The sequence below is a fragment of the Lampetra fluviatilis genome, chromosome 39, assembly GCF_964198595.1.
Source record: "Lampetra fluviatilis chromosome 39, kcLamFluv1.1, whole genome shotgun sequence".
NCBI classification, from domain to species: domain Eukaryota; kingdom Metazoa; phylum Chordata; class Hyperoartia; order Petromyzontiformes; family Petromyzontidae; genus Lampetra; species Lampetra fluviatilis.
The window spans coordinates 8120017-8141360 of record NC_136313.1 but is presented as its reverse complement, the minus strand read 5'-3'; the positions used below and the strand labels follow the sequence as shown (position 1 = coordinate 8141360).

At 49.2% G+C, this 21344-nt stretch overlaps 2 protein-coding genes across 4 annotated transcripts in view; both read left to right on the top strand.

Annotated features, from left to right (window-relative positions):
- The window catches only part of UBA6 (ubiquitin like modifier activating enzyme 6), a 42719-nt gene extending 33691 nt beyond the window's left edge, over positions 1-9028 (top strand). The window contains exons 27-32 of one of the 2 annotated variants that reach the window (XM_078874625.1): positions 490-613; positions 1067-1260; positions 1718-1845; positions 4423-4510; positions 4899-4993; positions 6520-9028. In XM_078874625.1, coding sequence (XP_078730751.1) covers positions 490-613; positions 1067-1260; positions 1718-1845; positions 4423-4510; positions 4899-4993; positions 6520-6652 — 762 coding nt within the window. In that variant the 3' untranslated portion in view covers positions 6653-9028. The remainder of the gene's footprint in view (positions 1-489; positions 614-1066; positions 1261-1717; positions 1846-4422; positions 4511-4898; positions 4994-6519) is intronic. The other variant, XM_078874623.1, reaches the window with a different exon arrangement.
- Positions 9029-13627: 4599 nt separating this feature from the next.
- LOC144945953 (uncharacterized) overlaps positions 13628-21344 on the top strand; it is a 20342-nt gene continuing 12625 nt past the window's right edge. For both annotated transcript variants that reach the window (XM_078874622.1, XM_078874621.1), the window contains exons 1-3: positions 13628-13778; positions 18104-18272; positions 20490-20798. In XM_078874622.1, the coding sequence (XP_078730748.1) occupies positions 13663-13778; positions 18104-18272; positions 20490-20798 (594 nt within the window). In that variant the 5' untranslated portion in view covers positions 13628-13662. The remainder of the gene's footprint in view (positions 13779-18103; positions 18273-20489; positions 20799-21344) is intronic.

Here is a 21344-nt window from a genome sequence, read left to right as displayed (position 1 = left end):
CCCGTCATACGTTGTGGCATGTCGCCCGTAATACATTGTCATTGTATTTTCCGTAGTGAAATGCACTCAGGCGAAATATTCCACGATGTGAAGTGAGTGAATGTTTGGTAGTGTTGGTCTGCCTGTAATTTTCCACTGCAGAGCAAAGGCTGCTCTCATTTTCTCCCACGTCTCCCGTCTTCCCAGTTGCTCCTGTCGAACGCTGACTCGAATGTCGAACTATTAAACTAAACTATATATTTTTTTACCAGGTCCATTGAGCATTATAGATTTTATTTCAGAAGCAACCTGGTCACAAATTATAGCCCAATTAAGTGACTTATGTGGAAATTGACAGGAGCCAAATACTCTAAACGCATGTTTCTAAATGTAGAGGGAAAAACCGGAGGACCCGGAGGGAAATCCACTCGACCGTGGGGAGAGAGAGACACACCGCAAACTCGTGTCGAGCAGCGGCTCCACAACTCTTCCGCTTATTTTCCCCGACAGCAAATTGAGACGGATGACGGCATCAAGAAGGTTGAGTTGGCCAAGCTGGCGCCGAGCGGAGAGGAGGAGAGCCGGGTGTGGCAGCTCCTGGACCGCACCATCAAGGAGGGCGCCATCTCAGAAGGTGATGCCCCCCTTCCCTAACCCCCCCCCTCCACACAACTTCCCCTGCATATAGGGCCCAGCTAGCAGTAGCAGTGCCCGCACGACTGTTGCTGTGATCCTACAATACATCATACGATATTGCGTCAACGATAACTTAGCAATCGATCGTCGTCGCCGTCATTTTGGTGGTTCATATATTTTTAAATATGTATTTTATTTCTGACAAAATACAAGAAGAGCAGCACACACATCCCCCGTGTAGGTCAACAATGGGTAGAATTGTACGGGCCAAATTTGCGTCCGTATTACATCATCATTTTTTTGTTTGGTTTTTAATCTGGGCCACCACTCCTCCACATTACCCCTGGATAACCAAGAGTTGGCTGTATAAGCAGGTGACCCACACGGTAAGCCGTGCTGTGCCGCCCCATGATTGACACCATCCCCCTGTCCCCCCCCGCCACTCGCACAGCCAACCTGCGCCTGAAGGCGCTGGAGTTCGAGAAGGATGACGACTGCAACGCCCACGTGGACTTCATCCTGGCGGCGTCGAACCTGCGTGCGTGCATGTACAGCATCGACCTGGCCGACCGCCCGCAGACCAAGCGCATCGCAGGCCGCATCATCCCGGCCATCGCCACCACCACCGCCGCCGTGTCCGGCCTGGTGAGCGCTCGCACCCTGCGTCGTCCCGCCCACTCGAGATGGGGCGCCACGGTGGCGAGATGTTAACTACCTCGCCTGGTATGCGGGAGGTCGTGGGTTCAATCATGACTTCACGCCTGTATATTTGGAGTTTGCGTGTTTCTCTCCCCGTGGTCGTGTGGATTTGTCTCCGGGTCCTCTGGGTTTTCCCGCCACATTTAGAATGAACGTGCGTTTAGAGTATTCTGCTGCTTAAAATGTCCACGTGATAAGCCACTTCGTTGAGCTATCGTGTGTGGCCAGTTCGCTTCTGAAACAGAACTGTATAGCTCAGTGGGCCTTACCTGGCGAAATAAATAGTTTCGTTTTTAGTTTAGAGGTGGGCGACATTGGCCGAGGTCGCTTTTGACGATGTTGACGTCGTGCGACCTCGACGTAGCTGCGAGTGACAGCGCCGCGCGTGTGTGCGCGTGTGCAGGTGGCACTGGAGCTGATCAAGGTGGCGCAGGGCCTGAAACTGGAGGACCTCAAGAACTGCTTCCTCAACCTGGGCATCCCCGTTCTGCTGCTCTCCGAGCCTGCGCCCGTGAAGAAGACGCCCATCCGGTGGGGAGAGACACTTGGGGACCGTATCCTTGTTGATTGTTTGGCGATGCTGCGTTGGCAGTGGTGCCACGTCTCGCCTGTGCTCATCCCTCTGCATTGGCTTCCAGTTCAAACCCGCGTTGAGTTTGCGGTCCTCCTCCTTGTGGCCAAGGCTTTGCATTGGCTTGCTCCACCATATATACCCAGGAGTTGATGCAGCCAAAAGCTGCTCCACTGAGATCTCCGAGATTTCTACTGGGTGCGTAAGCACGCCCCATGCGTCGCACCTGGAGTGACCAGCGGACATCCGGGATTCCCTGCCCTTTCATTATCAGAGTTGTTTCTTTTTGTTTGCATTTTGACTGCTTGTGTTGTGGTTATTGCAAACATGATGCCTTGTATGAAGGTGTCAGTTTTGTACCAGTTGAAAGGGTAAAAACCTATTACTATAATGGATGGAGACTTGAGTCCTGGCTGAAGACCCCACCATCTGTTTAACAAGGCCCTCCTCTCTTTCGAGTTCTCTATCTGGTTTCTTCAATCTTTCTCTCCCTGGTGACTTATTTTCCTCATTCATTTGCATGGCTGTCTGAGATGCATTGTTAAAGGTCACCTTATCAATCTAAATTATTGTTTTTAATTAACGGAAATAATTTAACACATTTGTCAGTAGCACTGTGACTCTAAACTAAAATATCTATTTTAAAAAAGGAGACGTTTCAATAATCAAAACGGGTTTGTCTGTTACCCAATAGCTACAATTAGGTAATAATTCATCAGCCAATTTAAATACTGCTTATGAGAAAACACATTTTTTTCATGTAATTCTCTTATCAGGCCACACTCTCTACTCAACCTCTCTATATATATATATTTTTAAGGCCAAAGTGTTATTGACGAATGTGAGTTTTATTTTCCCATGCCAAGGATTAAATAGGCATTCAAAATACCTTTGGTGGGCAACCACGTATTACTAAACTAAACTATATTTGTTTTGCCAGGCAAGGCCCCACTGAGCTACACAGCTCTTTTTCAGAAGCGACCTGGCCACACACGATAGCTCATCGAAGTGGCTTATCGCGTGGAAATTTATAGCAGCCAAATACTCCAAACGCACTTCGATTCTAAATGTGGAGGAAACAACTGGAGGACGTGGAGAAAAATCCATGTGACTCCAAGGTGAACATGCAAACTCGAAATATACAGCGGGAAGGCGTCAGGGTCTGGATCGAACCCACGACCTCCTGTGTACAAGGCGAGGTAGTTAACATCTCATAGCCACCGTGATGATGATGAGAGAGAGAGACGCAAACTCCAAATATACAGCAGCAGGCGTCAGGGTCTGGATCAAACCCACGACCTCCTGTGCACCAGGCGAGGTAGTTAATATCTCATAGCCACCGTGATGATGATGAGAGAGACGAAAACTCCAAATATACAGCAGCAGGCGTCAGGGTCTGGATCGAACCCACGACCTCCTGTGTACCAGGCGAGGTAGTTAATATCTCATAGCCACCGTGATGATGATGATGAGAGAGACGAAAACTCCAAATATACAGCAGCAGGCGTCAGGGTCTGGATCGAACCCACGACCTCCTGTGTACCAGGCGAGGTAGTTAACATCTCATAGCCACCGTGATGATGATGAGAGAGAGAGAGACGCAAACTCCAAATATACAGCAGCAGCAGGCGTCAGGGTCTGGATCGAACCCACGACCTCCTGTGCACCAGGCGAGGTATTGATACTCACCACAGTTACTGCAGGAAGGACCTTCGAGTGACATAAATTATTGAGCATGCTAAAACACAGCGTGGTTGCCCAGGTCCAAAATAATCCACCCAAGTTCCGAGTTAGCGTGGGTAATATTCTTGCAAGTGACGGATAAACATCATTTGCAGGCTCTTTCGCAGTGGTAGGTCTCATATGGCGGCCTTATGTGAAATGACATTGCGTGTCAGATGCAGCTTCAGGGGCTGTTGGTTTTCCCAGCCGTGGCTTAAAGGGCCGAAGCCGTTTAATTGACATTGCCGCCCCCCCCCCCCCCCCCCCCCGTCAGTGGCACTCTGTTTGTATGGGAAGGCAAGCATGAAATTAAATGAAGTTTCGTTTACAAACCATTTAACTCTAGATGTTGAATTCCCACTGTGTCAAGTTGAGTGCTGGTCGACGTCGCTTGCAGCCCCTTCGAATGCGGCCTCTTCATGCGTGTCTGCGAAATGGGTCCGGCGAACTAAATTACGTGTGAAGATTGTTTATTCTTCGAGGATTACGATGATTTATTCCGGCCGTCGTGGCTACGCACGCCTGTAAAATCCAGCACTGGTTGGCAGCGAGGGTTGGTGGGTCACATATGTTGTGAATCTTCCTTCGTGTGGGTATCGAGCTTGCCAATCCCTGGCTTGCCAGGAGAAGGCCATGCAGCGAACGACGACTCTACCTTTTCCATCTGGATGATAATAAGCAAATGATGAAACGTGCCAGGGAGTCACATTAAATCTCATCGGCCATGGGCTCTGGTGCCAATCGGGGCAGCAGCTCTCACTGAGATAACCGTCTTCCCCCCCAACCCCCACCTCGCCTCATTGTGCCGTCACCAGGGGCGACCTCTCCTTCACCATCTGGGACAAGTGGGAGATCCACGGCAGCGAGGACTTCACACTGCAGGACTTCATCAGGGCCGTGAAGGTGAGCTCTTGGCAGCTTCATTGCTCTTGCTATTGCACCAAGTTGCGTGCAGTCTGGACGATTTTCCCACACATCCCCGTAAGTGCCCCCCGTGTGTCCCCCGAGTGTCCCCCGCGTCTCCCCCGCGTCTCCCCCGCGTCTCCCCCGCGTCTCCCCCGCGTCTCCCCCGAGTGTCCCTGACGTGTCCCTGACATGACCCCGTGTGTCCGCATGTGTAACCATTTGTCCTTGCGTTTCATTTTGCGTGTTCCCTTGTCTGTCCCCACGTGTTGTTATGTGTCCTAAACGTGTCCCCATGTGTTTACGATTTTTCCCCGACACATCCCTGTGTGTGTGTGTGTGCCGCTGACGTGCCGCCCCTCCCGCCCCCCACCGTCTCTCCCTGCAGGAGAAGTATGGAGTGGAGCCCACCATGGTGGTGCAGGGAGTTAAGATGGTGTACGTGCCTATCATGCCGGGCCACAGCAAGCGGCTCAAGCAGACGTGAGTGCCCTCCCCCAGCCTTCCTGGCACGGCAAAAGGGGATAGACGGGGCTGTGTTTACTCGTATGAGTAGAGATGTAATGATCCGTGTCATGATCCGTATCACAAACCGTGAGTCCATCCTTTATCAGTCGGTCCCCGTCTGTTCTCAGGACTCGGCGGTGGCCTTCCCATGGCCGGCCCCAATATTTCGCGTGACCGAATGTGTTCGTAGGGCCACACACCATCTAGTGGCAGAATTGGGGGGGAAATATTCACGTAAGGAACCCATTCTGAATTTTCTTTTCTACCAATAAAAAATTACCAAGTTCGCAGGATAGATTTTGAGAAGTGGCTGGCTGCAGGGTGACGTAATAGCTCACGGCTATAATCGGGATAATTGGCATGATGTGGGGTTGTCTCAAGATTTGTGTTGTTTTTCCTCTGCTTTGGAGCATCTTGTTTTTATAGTTTTTCTTCGTACAGTATCGTTTGCTCCATTAACCTGTCAAGCATATCATATTCCTGTAGAGGGAGCTGGTAGGAACGTTGGGTTGCTCGGTCAATGGCCTGCAGGGTCAACGGCGGCGTGGTGTATTCCGCAAATATGGCCGACTGTGAGGGCGGGCACAAGCCGGCGTGAGAAGGTTAAACGTTGAGTTTTATAAGGGCACCACGGGGTGACCAGCCCCTCCCCACCCAGCCCCACCCCTCCCACCCAGCCCCTCCCCACCCAGCCCCACCCTCCCCTCCCCACCCAGCCCCTCCCCACCCTCCCCTCCCCACCCAGCCCCTCCCCACCCTCCCCTCCCCACCCAGCCCCTCCCTCCCCACCCAGCCCCTCCCCACCCTCCCCACCCAGCCCCTCCCCACCCTCCCCACCCAGCCCCTCCCTGCACGACGGACGGACACAATAATCCCCTGTGGGCCGGTGGAACCAGGTGGTTCCTACCAGTATATTGTAAAAAATAAATTAAATTAATGATTTGAACATGCATAAGTTGATCGTAAGAATCACTTTCATCATTTTCTCAGAATCAGAATATTTATTTATCCTGGAGGAATCCGATGAGCTATGAAGCTCTTCTTCACAGCTAAACCAGCTGTATGTCGAGGCCCTTACAAAATCTGCTCTTGCTCCTGCACGGCTTGTCAGTGGCCCTTCATTCACAACATTTCACAATTTAATATTACGTTCAATATTCTCAGGAGTGGAACGGTTGTGCTTAGCGGTGGTGCCAGCGGTCGGCCCACGGCGCTACGAACTCGGCTCCGAGAACAAGTCCCACTCGCAAGATCAAAAAGCTGTGGCGAATATTTGAACCGGTCCTGGTGCTCCGCTAGGTTTACTCAGCCTTAAATGAGGACCTGGTGCAGTGTGTGGACGTCAGCGGTGGGGGGGACAACGGCAGCCGGGTGTGGTTTTGGCCACCCGCCCCTCACTTGCCGTGTGTCGGCCTGCATAGGTGCTCGCTAACAGCACTTGCCCCGTTGAAAGGCTATATGGGAGATCTTTGCATTCGTGTGTCTTGTGTGTGTGCGCCCAGCATGAACAAGCTGCTAAAGCAAACGGAGCGACGGTACGTGGACCTCACACTGTCCTTTGCACCGGAGACGCCAGGGGAGGATGACCTCCCCGGACCGCCGGTGCGATACTTCCTGTGCCGAGCGGCCGACTGAACGGAGAGAGGAGACTGTGGCCAGCGAACTGTGGCGGCCGGTCGCCCGCCCGCCCGCCCGCCCGGGGTGCACTAACACCCCCCCCCCCCTCTCCCTCCCCCACCACCACCGCCCCCTTTCCCATCTCCTCCTCCGTGTCGCCCTAATATTGAAGCGACCCACACCGGACAAATCTCGATGGACGATTCGTAGACACAGCAGCAGTACCCCCGTGTGTGTGCGAAGCACTCTTCTTGACCGTTGTTGTAGGGAAGTAACAAAAGCACTGTGAGGTCGGCGTGTCGACCAGCCCTCAAAATTGACACGAGACTAACGGGCGAGGCATTAATGCAACTCTTAACTCGTAAATATTTCAGTACATCTGGAGGAATTTATTGAGAGATTTTGACTTATTGTTGATTTCTTAGAGCACTTTAGAGAACAAAATTCTAACACGATCTTAAATACCACGAAACTCGAATGACGGGTTTTACTTAGCTGCCGATTTAAAACAGAAATACTAATTGTAAACAATCTCGTATGGTCGCCTGCGTCGTGTTAGAGAAAGAGACAAACATCATCATCGACTTAGACCGCCGGCGAGTTCACACCCCAGCAAGTCGTTGTTACACTCTGCTCGCGCCGTGAACATTTAAACAAATGCGCACGTGCATTTGTGCAACACATGTTCTATCAACACATCACAACTCATTGAATAATTTCCAGCAGTTTTATTGGATGAAGGCCTCCACATACCACGTCAGTCTTGGAGGTTATTTGTTTGACCATACTTCACCACGCAGGTCAGTGTGGGTTGCTGAAAGGGTGGGGGGGGGGGGACCAGAACAGGTTCGAATGCCACTCGCCACTTGCGTTTATCCGTGGCCGGGAATTTAACTCGGACTCGGCAAGTTCGTGGTGTGGTTTACTAACTATTGCGCAACTCTTCTCCCACACACACACGCGCACATCTACAATGCTGTATATGCACAGACTGCTGATATAAATACGTTTGAATGGGAAGATAACAGGCAACGGCGTGACACGACGAGCTGAACTATACGGTGGGCATATTATACGGAACCTCCACCCCCCCCCCCCCCGCCACTCTCCTGCTCGTGCATCCAGCCAAAGAGGAGACGCACCATACCGTGTGCGGACGGCCCACGAGGTCGTGCAGCTGTGCGCGTGCGCTGCTGCATAAAGGACGGTTGTTTGTGACTCCTTCGCGAAACGTGATATCTGAGTTTAGTGAGCCACAGTGTGTAGCGTGGTTTTGCACTGCCTTAAAACACGAATGTTCCGTGCCATCGCCCGCCGTGGTTTTGCTCCCGTGTATTCATCGTCGCCATCATCTCCGCAGCGAAGTGAACGGAATTAAAGTGTTGCTTACGAGCCCGGACCCGAGCTTTCACTGCTTGTTGTCGAGGTGTCGTCGGGGGTGGCGCAGCAGGTCAGCCGCCACACTCCCTTGGTTCGGTGCTTTGTTCGTCGCAATCGTGGGGCGTTGTTGAAGTTTGAACGTCGGAGGAGGTCAGCCGAGCATCGTCACCGGCTCGTGCCTGGAATCTGTCGCTTTGGAGACCAGTGTCAGCGGGTGGTGACGTATATTTGTGGAAACTCCTAGACTGAGAAGGTGATTAAGTGGCAGCAACGCAAGTGGGTTTATGAACCCATCAGGAGACCTCTGGGTGTTATCCTTTCCGCATGTATGGGGTTTCTCCAGGTGCTCCGGTTTCATCTTACTCGCAAAACACTCCATAGAAAGGAATTGGCCCAAACATCCGAATGTAAGACCCTCCTCAAAATGGGTCTTGAGACTCAAAAGTTTGTTTTTTTCGAAATTTGTTGTATTGTCATACATTATATTCTTGGTTCTTTCGGTAAAGTAGAAGGGAAGCAAAAAAATAATAAAAATATAAAATTCTCACGACGTTTCGACTGCAGCACAAGCAATCATCATCAGGTGTGAAAAACAGCAAGAAAATTTTAAAAAAGTGGCGGTTTTTTCTTAACGTCAGCACCACGGACAGCGATTTTGGCAATTCAGATGCAATCGAAACGTCGTGAGAATTTTATGTTTTATTTTTATTATTTTATTGTTTCCCTTCTATGTGACTTTACCGAAAGAACCAAGAATATGAATCCCTGCAGTCACGAAAGCCTTACATCAAAATTGTCATACATTGTTGAATTGCTACTGTGTTTAGAGCATTATTCATTACCAAAGCCCACTGCTAAAAAGTGGACGTTAAAGACCCTGAAAATGAAGCATTGCCAGTACCAGCATGAAGCCCCGCATCTGCCATATGTAAAAGATGCACAGATTGCTTTACTTTGAATAAATGCATTCCATGTATGGTATGAACATCCAATTAAAACATTATCTATGAGGATGTTATCTCGAAGGCAATGTTTGGCTGTCAAATTGGGCAGATTGCACTTAAAATTTCAAGAATGGAACTTGTGAGATTTCAGCTATGAATGGTAATCGCCGTGTAATGGATTTGCTTGTTTGAAATGCACGTGGCAGTCAGTGGCTTGAATAAAATAACAACAAGTTGATCAATGCAGTCCAAACATCAAGTTGGCACTGTGCTGGAACAGCACGCTTCACACGTATGAGTACGAATGCACACGGGGATTTTCTGGGTGGCAAATAGGATCTGGATATGACCGTCGGATGGGCCCTCCCAACACGCCTTGTGTATCACGTGACATCACCACACCGGGTGCATAATACATTACACACGGCCTTGATTTACACACAGACAATTGCGTTTTGCCGTTTTCATCCTTGTTAGGAGCCATCAGTACAGTGTAGGCATCGTGTCCCAGAGGGCTTCGTGTGGACAAGACCTCCCGTGGCCGCTGTAAGTGCCACAAATGTAAAAGACACAACGCAGAAAATTCCCGGGATTGATCTTCCACGAAGCACTTATAGTTTACCCCTAAACCGCGTCCACTGCACAAACCACGGCAGATGTGGATACCTGACGCGCAAGTTGAAACTCTCCAGTGGTAGTGGTGCGACTGTGGTCATCCAGAAAAGGCCGTACCTATGAACGACGCAATGCCCTGTCCACAAATATGAAGGGGACAATTCTAGATTTGAAGCTTTCGTGACTGCAAGGATTCATATTCTTAGGTTTTTTTCGGTAAAGTCACGAAGGTAAAAATTTAAAATTAATAAAAGTAAAAAAAAATCACGACGTTTCGGAGGCAACACAAGCTTCCGTCTTCAGATGGAACCGTCACAGCACGATAGCTGAAGACGGAAGCTTGTGTCCGAAACGTCGTGATTTTTATTTTATTTTTATTTTACTTTTATTAATTTAAATGTTTTACCTACGTGACTTTACCGAAAAAACTTAAGAAAATGAAGGGGACGTCGCAGCGATGTACAACTCCGCTGCTCCAGGCGCGGTTGTCTGAATGTGACATTGTAGGTGATGCTCTGCATCTCCTATCAGCCGTCTGAAAGAAGTGTCACAAATCAATTCTGACGGTTGTTGTAAATGACGAGCAGCAGCTCCACTCAAACTCAACTCCTGCTCCATTATACTTTAGTTGTTTACGTGGTGGTTTAGTTACTACAGCTACATACTATTAACATTCCTTCCCTTTATTAATGTTACCCCTATCCCCTCCCTTTGATGCTGCTAATCCTGCATAATGCACGGGCATAATATGACTTTAAACCCCCCGCCAAACCTCCTACGCATTTCACAAGTAGTACTAATCGCATATCTGCATTTCCCACAACTGACGTTGGCTGTAATTGGCCACGGCCCCTTACGTTATGGCAAGCTTCGGGGCCACTTCCTGGAGTCGTGGAGTTCTGCCATTACTCGTACGGTACATTTCATTAAAGCGTGTTTTTAAAAAGTATTTTTAAATATTACTTATTTCTTCTTTATCCGGATGAATGTACGTGCAGTAACGAGCAATACTCGATGCACTTGTAGTTGGCCATGTCGTCAGTAGAGGGCAGTGCTGCAATATAAATGGTACTGGTAGGAACCTCCTGGTCACACCAGCCAATAGGGGATTATTGTGTCCGTCCGTCGTGCAGGGAGGGGCTGGGTGGGGAGGGGCTGGGTGGGGAGGGTTGGGGAGGGGCTGGGTGGGGAGGGGAGGGTGGGGTGGGGCTGGGTGAGGAGGGGCTGGGTGGGGAGGGGCTGGGTGGGGAGGGTGGGGCTGGCTGGGTGGGGAGGGGCCGGTCACCCCGTGGTGCCCTTATAAAACTCAACGTTTAACCTACTCACGCCGGCTTGTGCCCGCCCTCACAGTCGGGCATATTTGCGGAATACACCACGCCGCCGTTGACCCTGGCCATTGACCGAGCAACCCAACGTTCCTACCAGCTCCCTCCGCAGGAATGTGTGACTTTACCGAAAGAACCAAAGAGTATGGATTCCTGCAGTCACGAAAGCTTCAAATCAAGATTGTACTAGACACGTACACAAAGACAAGGATAGTCTGAGCAAGGCTGACACGGCACGGCACACGAGGGGTGGGTGGCCAACTCCTCGCCCGGCCGCCTTTGTCTCCCGGGTGGCGATGTTTACACACCGCACCAGGTACTCATTTGAGGCTGAGTCGACCTAGGGGAGGCCCAGGACCGATTCAGATAATCGTCACTGGTGTTGGCCATGAGCGGGATTCGAACTCGGGACGCCGGGTTCGGAGCATACTACCCACTAGGGCTGAACGATTGATCGATTTCAAATCGAAATCGCAATTTGAAACAGTGCGATTAGGGGCCGTCCATAAATGTCGACTTCTCGTTGTACAATCAATTCCACATTCTGCACACGCACTCAGATCCGGTGACAATGCACGCCTGTATCAAAATCGGCATCAATTAATCAACTAATTCGTTAATTTAAAGCTATTTATATTTTGCATGGGCGCCTTATTATTTATATATTTTTGTGTCGGTCAAAAACACCGCGGTCCCTAAACGGTGGAATCGCCTCGCACAAGAAGCAGGCGCCGCGTGTCTCAGGCGCCGATGACGTACTTGTCGACCGTGAGTTAAACGAAGTTGTTAATAAAAGTTGTTTAAAAAAAATATATTTTTAAGGACTTTATTTAACTTGACTTGTGTTTGACGTGGTCAAGTCTTGTAATCAAAATTTAGTCTACTTTCTGTTGCCCAATCAATTCGATATTTTGCAAACGTACTCAGGTCCGGTGACAACGCATGCCTGGATCAAAATCGACACCAATTAATCGATTAATTGGTTGTTTTAAAGCATTTTTTTTGTATGGGCGGCTCATTATTTAAATATTTATTTGGGTAGGTTAAAAACGCCGCGGTCCCTAAACTCTGGAATCGCCTCGCCCAAGAAGCAAGCGCCACGTGTTGATGTGGGAGCAGCATCATTGAAGCATTTTTCGACGGCGAGTTGTTTCAGTTTCATTTATTTGGCGTAGCCCTGTGAGCCATGAGGCTCTTGACTCGGATGCAACCGCAACAAACAAAAACATGAACAAAGAACATCTTAAAGCGACGACGCGCAACAGAAACATCCAGGAAAAAGCAGTAAAATCTTCAACGCTGCGGGCAAAATCCCAGTGGGATGCAAGTCAAACAATAACAACCACAAGGCAATTTAGATTAAAGTTATCAGGCTAATTCCGTACTACAACAAACAAACATGGCTTAACCATGCATTTTCGAAATCACCAAAATAAAGCTATAAAAACAATGTAGCAGTGATCATAGAAACTGTGATTCAAATTTAACAATAAACAATATACATAACAAGTTGTGAAAAAAGTTATTAAACTTAATTCCTCCATTGGTACCTCATTTGCCAGTAAAAAATATGATAATTGGTTTTTACCCTTTTATCTGGCAACAAAACTGACACCTTTTTTACGATGAGTCATGTTTGCATAGACCACAATACCTGCAGTCGTAATGCAAACAAAAAACATCACTCTGGTAAGGACAGTGCATACATTATCAGAGTAGTGTTTTTTGTTTGCATTACGACTGCAGGTATTATGGTCTATGCAAACGTGACTCCTCGTAAAAAAAGGTGTCAGTTTTGTTGCCAGATAGAAGGGTAAAAAAACAATTATCAAACGTCATTCCTGTTTGTATGTCGTGGTCAAATCTTGTAATCAAGATGTCGTCCACTTCCCGTTGTCCAATCGAGTCATTTACTTTTTAGTGCGTTTTAAAATAAAATCGTTTAAAAAAAATAATTAAGGCGTTTATTTTTAATTTTCATGGAAGCCGGTTCGTAAGTGCGAGTGTTCGTAGGTTGAGGGTGTTCGTAGGTTGAGGGTGTTCGTAGGTTGAGGGTGTTCGTAGGTTGAGGGTGTTCGTAGGTTGAGGGTGTTCGTAGGTGCGGATGTTCGTGAGGGTGCTGCCCGTACAAAAAAAACAAAGACAAAGTTCCCCCGTGTAGCCTTAATAGACTGTTGGGGCAAGTGCTGTTATCAAGCACCTATGAAGGCCGGCACGGAACACGAAGGGGTGGGTGGCCAACACCACGCTCGGCCGCCTTTGTCTCCCCAGTGGCGATGCTCACTCATCACACCGGGTACTCTGTGTCTCTCTATATCTCTGAGAGATAGAGAGACCCAGAGAGAGGGAGACAGAGAGAGACACAGAGAGACACACACAGAGAGAGAGACACACACAGACAGAGAGAGACACACAGACACAGAGAGAGACCCGGAGAGAGAGAGAGACACACAGAGACACAGACAGAGAGAGAGACAGAGAGAGACACACAGAGAGACACACACAGACAGAGAGAGACACACACAGAGAGAGACACAGACAGAGACCCGGAGAGACACAGAGAGAGAGACACAAAGTGAGACACAGAGAGAGAGAGCGACAGAGAGAGACACACAGACAGAGCCACAGAGGAGACATTCGCCGCGGTGCCTAGCCCCAACAAATCCGCGCTCCGACCAATGAGACGCCGCCTGGCGGTGGCAGCGGCGACGGCGGCGGGAGGGTCCGCGACGAAAGACTCCGAGGCAGCCGCGGCGCCGCGGCCATGAAGGCGGCGAAGGAGCTGAACGAGTGCGCGGCGCTTGGCCCGGGATGGATGCGGGAGGAGGTGTACCGCAAGTCGGGCGCCTCGGCGGGCAAGACGGACGTCTACTACTACAGGTGCTGCGCCGGGCGGGCGATGGAGGAGGAAGAGGAGGGAGGGGGGGGAAGAGCCAGGCGTGAGGAAGGCGACGGCTTTCAACCACGGCCATCGAAAGTCGCCGCCGTCTTCGTTGTCGTCCTCGTGAGGCGGGACGCGCTCGGACATCGCTCCCCGTCGCGGTGGGAGACGCGAGCCGGGCCCGGGGGGTCTCAGTCGGTGGCGAGAGGGCGGCGCGCGGCGCTAAAAGTCCGCGTTGGGCAATGGAGGTGGAGGCGGTGGCGGCGGTGGCGTGTTTTGTTCCAAAATTTTTAGGTGTTTTAACATTTTTTTGGGGGGCGCGCGTTTGTGAAGCTCCCTGAGGGAGCCGGGGCCCCATGGGTCCGGCTGCCTGGCTCGGGGCTTGGGTGAGCCACCGCCGCGGTAGATGTCGTAGCAGCGAGGGCCACGGGAGCCAAGGAGGCAGTACGGCGACGTCGTCAGGTCCCCAACTCGCAGTGCTCGGAAGCTCCCACGGGCCGATGTTTTTCCGCCTTCAACCCGCACTGGCCGGCCGTGGTGAAGTATGGTCAAATAACCTGCCTACTGTCCACACGGCGTGGTGAAGTATGGTCAAATAACCTGCCTACTGTCCACACGGCGTGGTGAAGCCCTCCCCCCCCACCACCTCATCCAGCAGTGGATTGACAAAACGAGTCGTGAATGTTTTGATTTGATTGTGGAATGTGGCGCAACTGAGTGCCGAGTCACCAGAGTTCACAACCACCCCCACCCCACGCACACGGAGCGCGCCGTTCTCGAGCCGCGGCCGTGACACCGTCACACGCCGAGAGCCATTTCCATCGGAGGGACCGAGAACTCGGCTCGCCTGATACGGGGTCAGGGCCGTGGGGAATCGGGAGTCATGGGGCTCGGGGTGATGGGACTGAGGGTCATGATGGATCAGGGTCATGATGGATCAGGGTCATGATGGATCAGGGTCATGATGGATCAGCGGCATTGGAGAGGGGTCACAGGGGAGTCTGGGTCATTGGGTTCAAGGTCATCGGGGATCAGGGTCAAGGGGATCAGGGTCAAGGGGATCAGGGTCACGGGGATCAGGGTCACGGGGTCGGCACCCCACCTGTGGCTGCTTCTCGCTGTGAGCCTCCACGCAGCAGTTGCTAAATCCTCAGTTCACGGAAGACTTTCTTGATCGATTGATATGTAGGGTGGTCCATTTATAGATACCCAATTCAAATTAGAAACATTTTATTTACAAGCCTCTTCAAGTCTCCCATCAATGTCAACACACGTATAACATCTTTTGTTAACACTCCTCTGAGATATGGATCCATTGATTTCCATATGCTCGGTTAACTGTTGTGAAGAAATGGATCACTCTGTACTACAATTTGTTCATTACTTAATCGGTCATCAGTTAATCCATCACTTCACATTGATCCGTTCATTCTTTGCTTCATTTATCACTCGTGACAACAGGTTGTGGCACGTCAGCCTATAATTCCATAAATGAGACGTTTAGATTAGTCTTCATCAGGCTAAAACATGTCACCGTCGCGACGGGTTTAAACACGAGCGACTGACGAAGACTGCGATTCTCCTCGCTGTCGTCAAAATGTCTCCGAAATGAAAACGTAGACTGGCGTGTACCATCTCGTTGTCATGAGTGTTCATGCTCTTTGGTTATTTCGGTAAAGTCACGTGTTCACCAGTTATTCGTAATTTTTTCTCCATCAGTATTCAGCTTCTCGTGGGCCATGTAACCAATGCTTAGGTGATGTCATCTCGGCATCAGGGGCCAGAAGAATCTACCGGTTCCATTGAACAACTCTTCATTACCGCATAGCAAGGTTCTTCGTCATTGCACGGCCCGCGGGGCCACTGGCGGCCCCTGGTGGCCTTTAGTGCGACCCCTGACGTGCGGCCCCCGACAATACACAGATGTGAACACACCCCCCATCATCATCATCGTGCTGCTGTCAAAACCCCCCAATGGTTTCAAATGTGTGGCAGCGCTCACACTGATTATGTCTTATCTGCGAAAGTACCCCCCCCCCCCCCCCCGACAATTAGTGGAGAACGCTGAGGTAGATCACTTGCGCCTCACCACTACCACCTAACCCTGAGTGGACAGGGTCCACAGAGAGGAGGAAGGAGGGCGTACATGGAGACAGACATGCTGGAGTGCGCGTGAACCTCTTTCTCGCGTGCAACCCCTTCACTTGTGTCAACTGCTGGATGAAGGTCTCCCGATCCGTTTCAGTCATTGTTGTCATTTGACCGTAGTTCAGCCGTGCTGGTCAGTGCAGATTGGTGAGGGTCGGGAGAATCAACGTGTGGAGGCATTAAAGTCCAGAAGCAGCTATGGATTTTGTCGCACCAACCCTCCCGTGCCAACCACGGTGCGGTGCCGTGCACAAACACGCAGGCAGTTTGCCATAGGGTTGCGTGGTGTACACATCACTGCATTATTTTACAAGCTCCCTGAGAACGGTCGGTTCTAAATAAGGCCAATGCAGAAGAGATGCATTAAGTTTGGGTTTTAAAATGTGATGGCAAAAGACACGATTGAATAGACAGCGGCATATTGTGTTCCGAACATTTAACGCTCCTGCTGTGGGCACTCGTTTGACAAGCACACAAATCTTAGATGTTTAAATCGCCCCGTTCCGTGTTGGCAGCACCCATTGGCAGGCTGATTTCAGTTTTGTACAACGTTTTGAGATGAGAAGAAGCCCAATAAAAGTGTGCATTATGTATTTTATCGGGGCATGCATGAGGGATGTTTTACGGTCAACATCAGTCACGTTAAATGTAAAAGTCATCGTCTTAATGTTTTTGGCCACTTATGTCAATCTCGCCCCCGCCCCGGTGCTAGTGGCCAGCTTTATTTGACCACGTTTCACCACGCTGGTCAGGGCGGGTTGGTGAAGGCGGGGAGCATAGAAGCGCCATGTATCCCCACAACTATATATGACAGCCTGATGAAATAATAATAGGCTTTACCCTTTCTGGAAAAGGAAAGGGTAAATCCTATTATTTCTGGAAAGGAAAGGGTAAAGGCTATTCTTGATACTTGCAAAAAGAGTCCCACAGATATATATATGACAAACTGTTGCATTGTGGAGAATATAAGTTACAGTTTATAAAAAAAAAGATTGTGTCTTATGCATTGTGAGCACCCAATTAAGCTCTATTACGATTATTCAAAAACTAATTTTCTCAGGTAAGGCCCAGTGAGTTATATAGTTCTTTTTCAGAAGTCACCTGGTCACAAAATGATAGCTCAACAAAGTGGCTGATGTGGAAATGTATAGTACTCGACCACGGGGAGAACATGAAAATTAGAACTATACAGGCATCGGGGTTGGGATCAAACCTACGACCTCTGTATTAGCAGAGCTAGTTAGTATCTTGCCACCGTGGCGCCCCAACATGCTTGCAGGCTCAAGCAAGTTTAGCTTCAGAGATTGGGCATATTCCAGGTGCTTTTGTCACGAGACTATTAATTCCACCTCTTGCTAATAATTGTCTTGATAACCCCAAATTAAATAGTGAACCATGGTCAAGTTACGACTTGGATATCGGGCCAGATTCACGTGACGGTGAGGCAGTCGAAACACAATTCTGTTGCAATGTCTCCGTTGTTAATGTAGAAATTTGTTGTTAACAAACAAAAATATCAAATGAAAGGGAAACATCCAGATTTGTATTTGGCCCGTAGTATTGTAATTGCAGTCGTGATATACGGATGTGGGAGATCATAAAAATGTGATATTGTTTAACCAGATGAGAATTCAAGAGACCAGGACAGTCTCATTTTCAAGAGCGACCTGGGTCCCCAAAATGACTCTCGCGATGATAACATAAAAACAAAAGCACATCAATGAAGCAGATAGAAATGAAAGCAAACAAAAAACACTTTACAAAATAAGTTCAAAAGCAAAGCTTAAAAAGAAACAATATAAAGTTAAAATTTTCCTGAAAGAAAAGTTAGCTCGCACATATTTAACAAACTATTCATAGCAAAGTTAACTCACAGAAACATCACAATAGATTTCAGATGATTATTGTGCCAGTTTGTGAACAGACTGATTGACCCCAGGTCTCAGAATCAAAATCTTTATTTATCCTGGAGAAATCCGATGTGCTATAAAGCACTTTTTCACCGATGTCCAGTCGGCCTAGTGCGTGAACCACGGCGCCACCGCTCCACCCCTGACAACACAGTAATGGGTGCTATTAAAAACGAGACAAAACACCTCGTCCCCAATTAGTTAACGATCATGATATAAATAATCACGCGTTGTCCGCTTCTGCGCCTCCTCCCCATGGCTCGCAGCCCCACGGGGGAGCGATTCCGCAGCAAGCTGAGGCTCGTGGATGCGACGAAGAAGGTCATGGACCTCTCCAACTTCAACTTTCGCACGGGGACGATGACGGGACCCTGGAACAACAGCCCCAACTACAGAAAGCGCCCTCTCATGCCGGACGCCAAGCACAAGCAACCGGTGTGTGTACAGCAAGAGTTCATCTTTTATATATAGAGGACTGCAGAGCTGGGGCTATTATTGGTAGTGCTGGCTCACCACCGGACTGCTGCTGCCTTCCTTCCAGGTTGTCTGTGATTGCTCCTCGATTATGAGAGACAAATTGCATGAACGACACGTTCTAAAGCTAAACATAATGGTACATCTTCTTGGTTCTTTCGGTAAAGTCACGTAGAATGGAAATAATAAAATAAAACATTCTAAAATAATTCTCACGACGTTTCGGCCACAACGCAAGCAGCCGTCCTCAGGTGAAGACCAGGTCTGTACATGTTTAGGAGGAGCCCCGCTTTGGGATGTTGACCGGTGATGTTTGAACCAGTGTTTGTGTCTGGAAATCCTTCCGAATCGATGATTGATAATCGCTTGCAGGAGGTAACTTGTTGATCCCATTGTGTCATTTGCACACCGGCCCGGTGGCTCCGTGGTGGAGTGAGCGGCTCGCAGTCGGAAGGTCACGAGTTAAAATCATCATAGGGGTCCCTCCTCCTCCTCCCCCCCCTTCCCTCGCCCTTCCCTCCCCTAAAAATACCACGCTCCCAATCATTGTCCCTACATGAGTAGGGCAGAGAGCCCAACCTCCTTCCCTCCTGCCCGTGAGCACCTGGCCTCGGGCTTTCATCCGCAGAATATTTGTACCTCTCCCCCTCCCCCCCCGCTTACCGCTCACGCTCTGTAGCTGGCTGTTGTTCAATAAAAATTGTTTTAATCGTCGTGGGGTTTGACTCAGCTCGTCATCCTCCTGGGGTCAATAAAATGAGTACCACTTTGTGGGGGAGGTCAGCGGCAGTTGTCCTGGATGGTTACCCACTAAATTGACTTATTCAGTTCTCTGTGGCTTTCGTGAGCAGTTTATATAAGTGTGATAAGAGGCTAATGGGTCTGTCATTGCGCAAAAAGTTCAACGTATTTTTTTAAACGTTTGTCTTGCAAAGAGGAGGTTTTCGCAGTCGTATTGATGCCACAATTAACTTTAAACATTTAAAAAATACATTTTATCAGAGCCCCATGGTGTATAGTGCAGTGTCCAACTATTATTCACTCTATCTGTCTGGCCTCTCTGTGTAGGCCCTCGCTGGAGAGAGATCCGCAACATTTAACAATCTGATATTGCTTTCAACGTTGCCTATTTGGCTGTGTCGGGTGGAGGAGGGTCTACGACACACATTGTCATTTTACTCACACGCTGATCCAAAAATCCATTACGAATCGTAATATTGATCACGGGAGCCAACACGTGTTACATTTAATTAGGAATCTTTCTGTTTTTGCTCCAGCATGTTCATTTTCGAGACTCGTGTCTCTGTAAAAAAAGGTGCTGATGAGTTTAATTTCCCTGCTGGCAACGACGGAACCCAGTAGACATTCTCCTGTGTTGCTCTTCACTCCACTACCAAGTTTCACCAATGATCCGCTCATTTCTTCACCTGCCACCTACCATTGGTGTGAAGTCGCCCATTGCCATGACATGTGTTTTGCTCCGTTTCGAAATTGGTTTATATCTTCACGCATTCGATTTAGCTTCTTCATCTTCACGGTTCTGCGTTTGGATCTTAATTTCGAATCGTGTTTACCTTGGTGTGTTTCGAAATGTGCAGTGGACACCTACAGGCTACCTGCCCATGGATCCTGATGTTGACGCTGTCTCACTCTGTGACCAGATCACACGTAATGCTGCCAGTCCCGTCAGACCTCAGATTCTAAGCAGGGCTTAACCTAGATAGTTGATTGGTGCCCTCCGAACTCAACAATAGGTGTAGTACGCGTTGTGGGCATTAGAGGGCAGTGTAGAAATATCCACGGTTGTTCCGTACCCACCCGTCACAACCTCCTCCTCATGACTACATCCACTGCTCTCGCTGGCCCTGTTATGTTCTGAACTTCCAAGCTGCTTGCCCCCAAGCCTTCCATGGATTCCCAATATCATCCGCGTGCACCTGTACAGACTGGAAGCTCGTTTTCTGGTTTCCGTCTTCAAGTCCGGATCTCAGACCTGTGCAATAACAGAGATCACATGACCCGTGTCTAAATCACCGACTTTGAAACCTAAACTTGACTTCTCTGCTCTTGCAATGTTTTGTTTGTGAAGTCCAGCAATAACCTGCCCTGCTACCAACTTGTGCTTCTGAAAATGATGCTGGGTGTTAAAATAATAATAATACTTTTTTTTTTTTGCAGAAGAAGTTAAAAGTTATTGACTCGCCCACCAAGCTGGTTCCGGCCCAAAAGCCCAGCTCCCCAATCAAACGCACGCCCGCCGTCAAACACACACAAGCCGTCAAACACGTGCACGTCAAGCAGCGCACGCTCGCCAAGCGCACATCCCCCGCCAAGCAGAAGCCCGCCGTCAAATGCACTCCCACCAGACAGCAAAACTCCATCCGGAAATACACCTCTCCCAAGACGCACACAGCTGCTGTAGCCGAGCTGAGGACGACGGAACATGCCGTTCAACGCACCAACTCGCAGTCAAGTTTGGCTGCTAAGGTAAGATCTCCCGTCTGTAACTATCGGTTTTCTACCGTGGCAGCGCTTGACAGAGCATCGCTTCTCAAAGTGCAGTCTAAATTTCGTGAGTTAATTAACAACACAAATACTTGTCAAAGCAGTGTTTTAATTGGTCGACGATGACTGTGAGTGGATGAAAATGACCAAGCGCGACGATGACCATGATTACTGCCAACCAGAGACCGGAGCGCGATCGACTTTTGACGAGACGAAATTAACAGTCTGACTGAAGACGGACTGGAATAATTTAGTCGCGTGACTAGAGCCTGCGGCAGCCTACCACAGGCCAATGAATGTGAACGACATAGCAGTTGAAGAAGGTGATGAACGTCAATCTTACATTCCTTTACACTCGCTTGAACGGCTGACTTTATACAAATTAATTGGTGAAGCTGTGTTGGCAGTGGTGCACGAGCACAAATAACAATGAAACTCAACACATTCGTCAATAACACTGTGGCCTTAAACAACGATATAATAGGAGACTTTTCGGTCAATGGCCCTTCTGCAGAGCACATAGTCCAG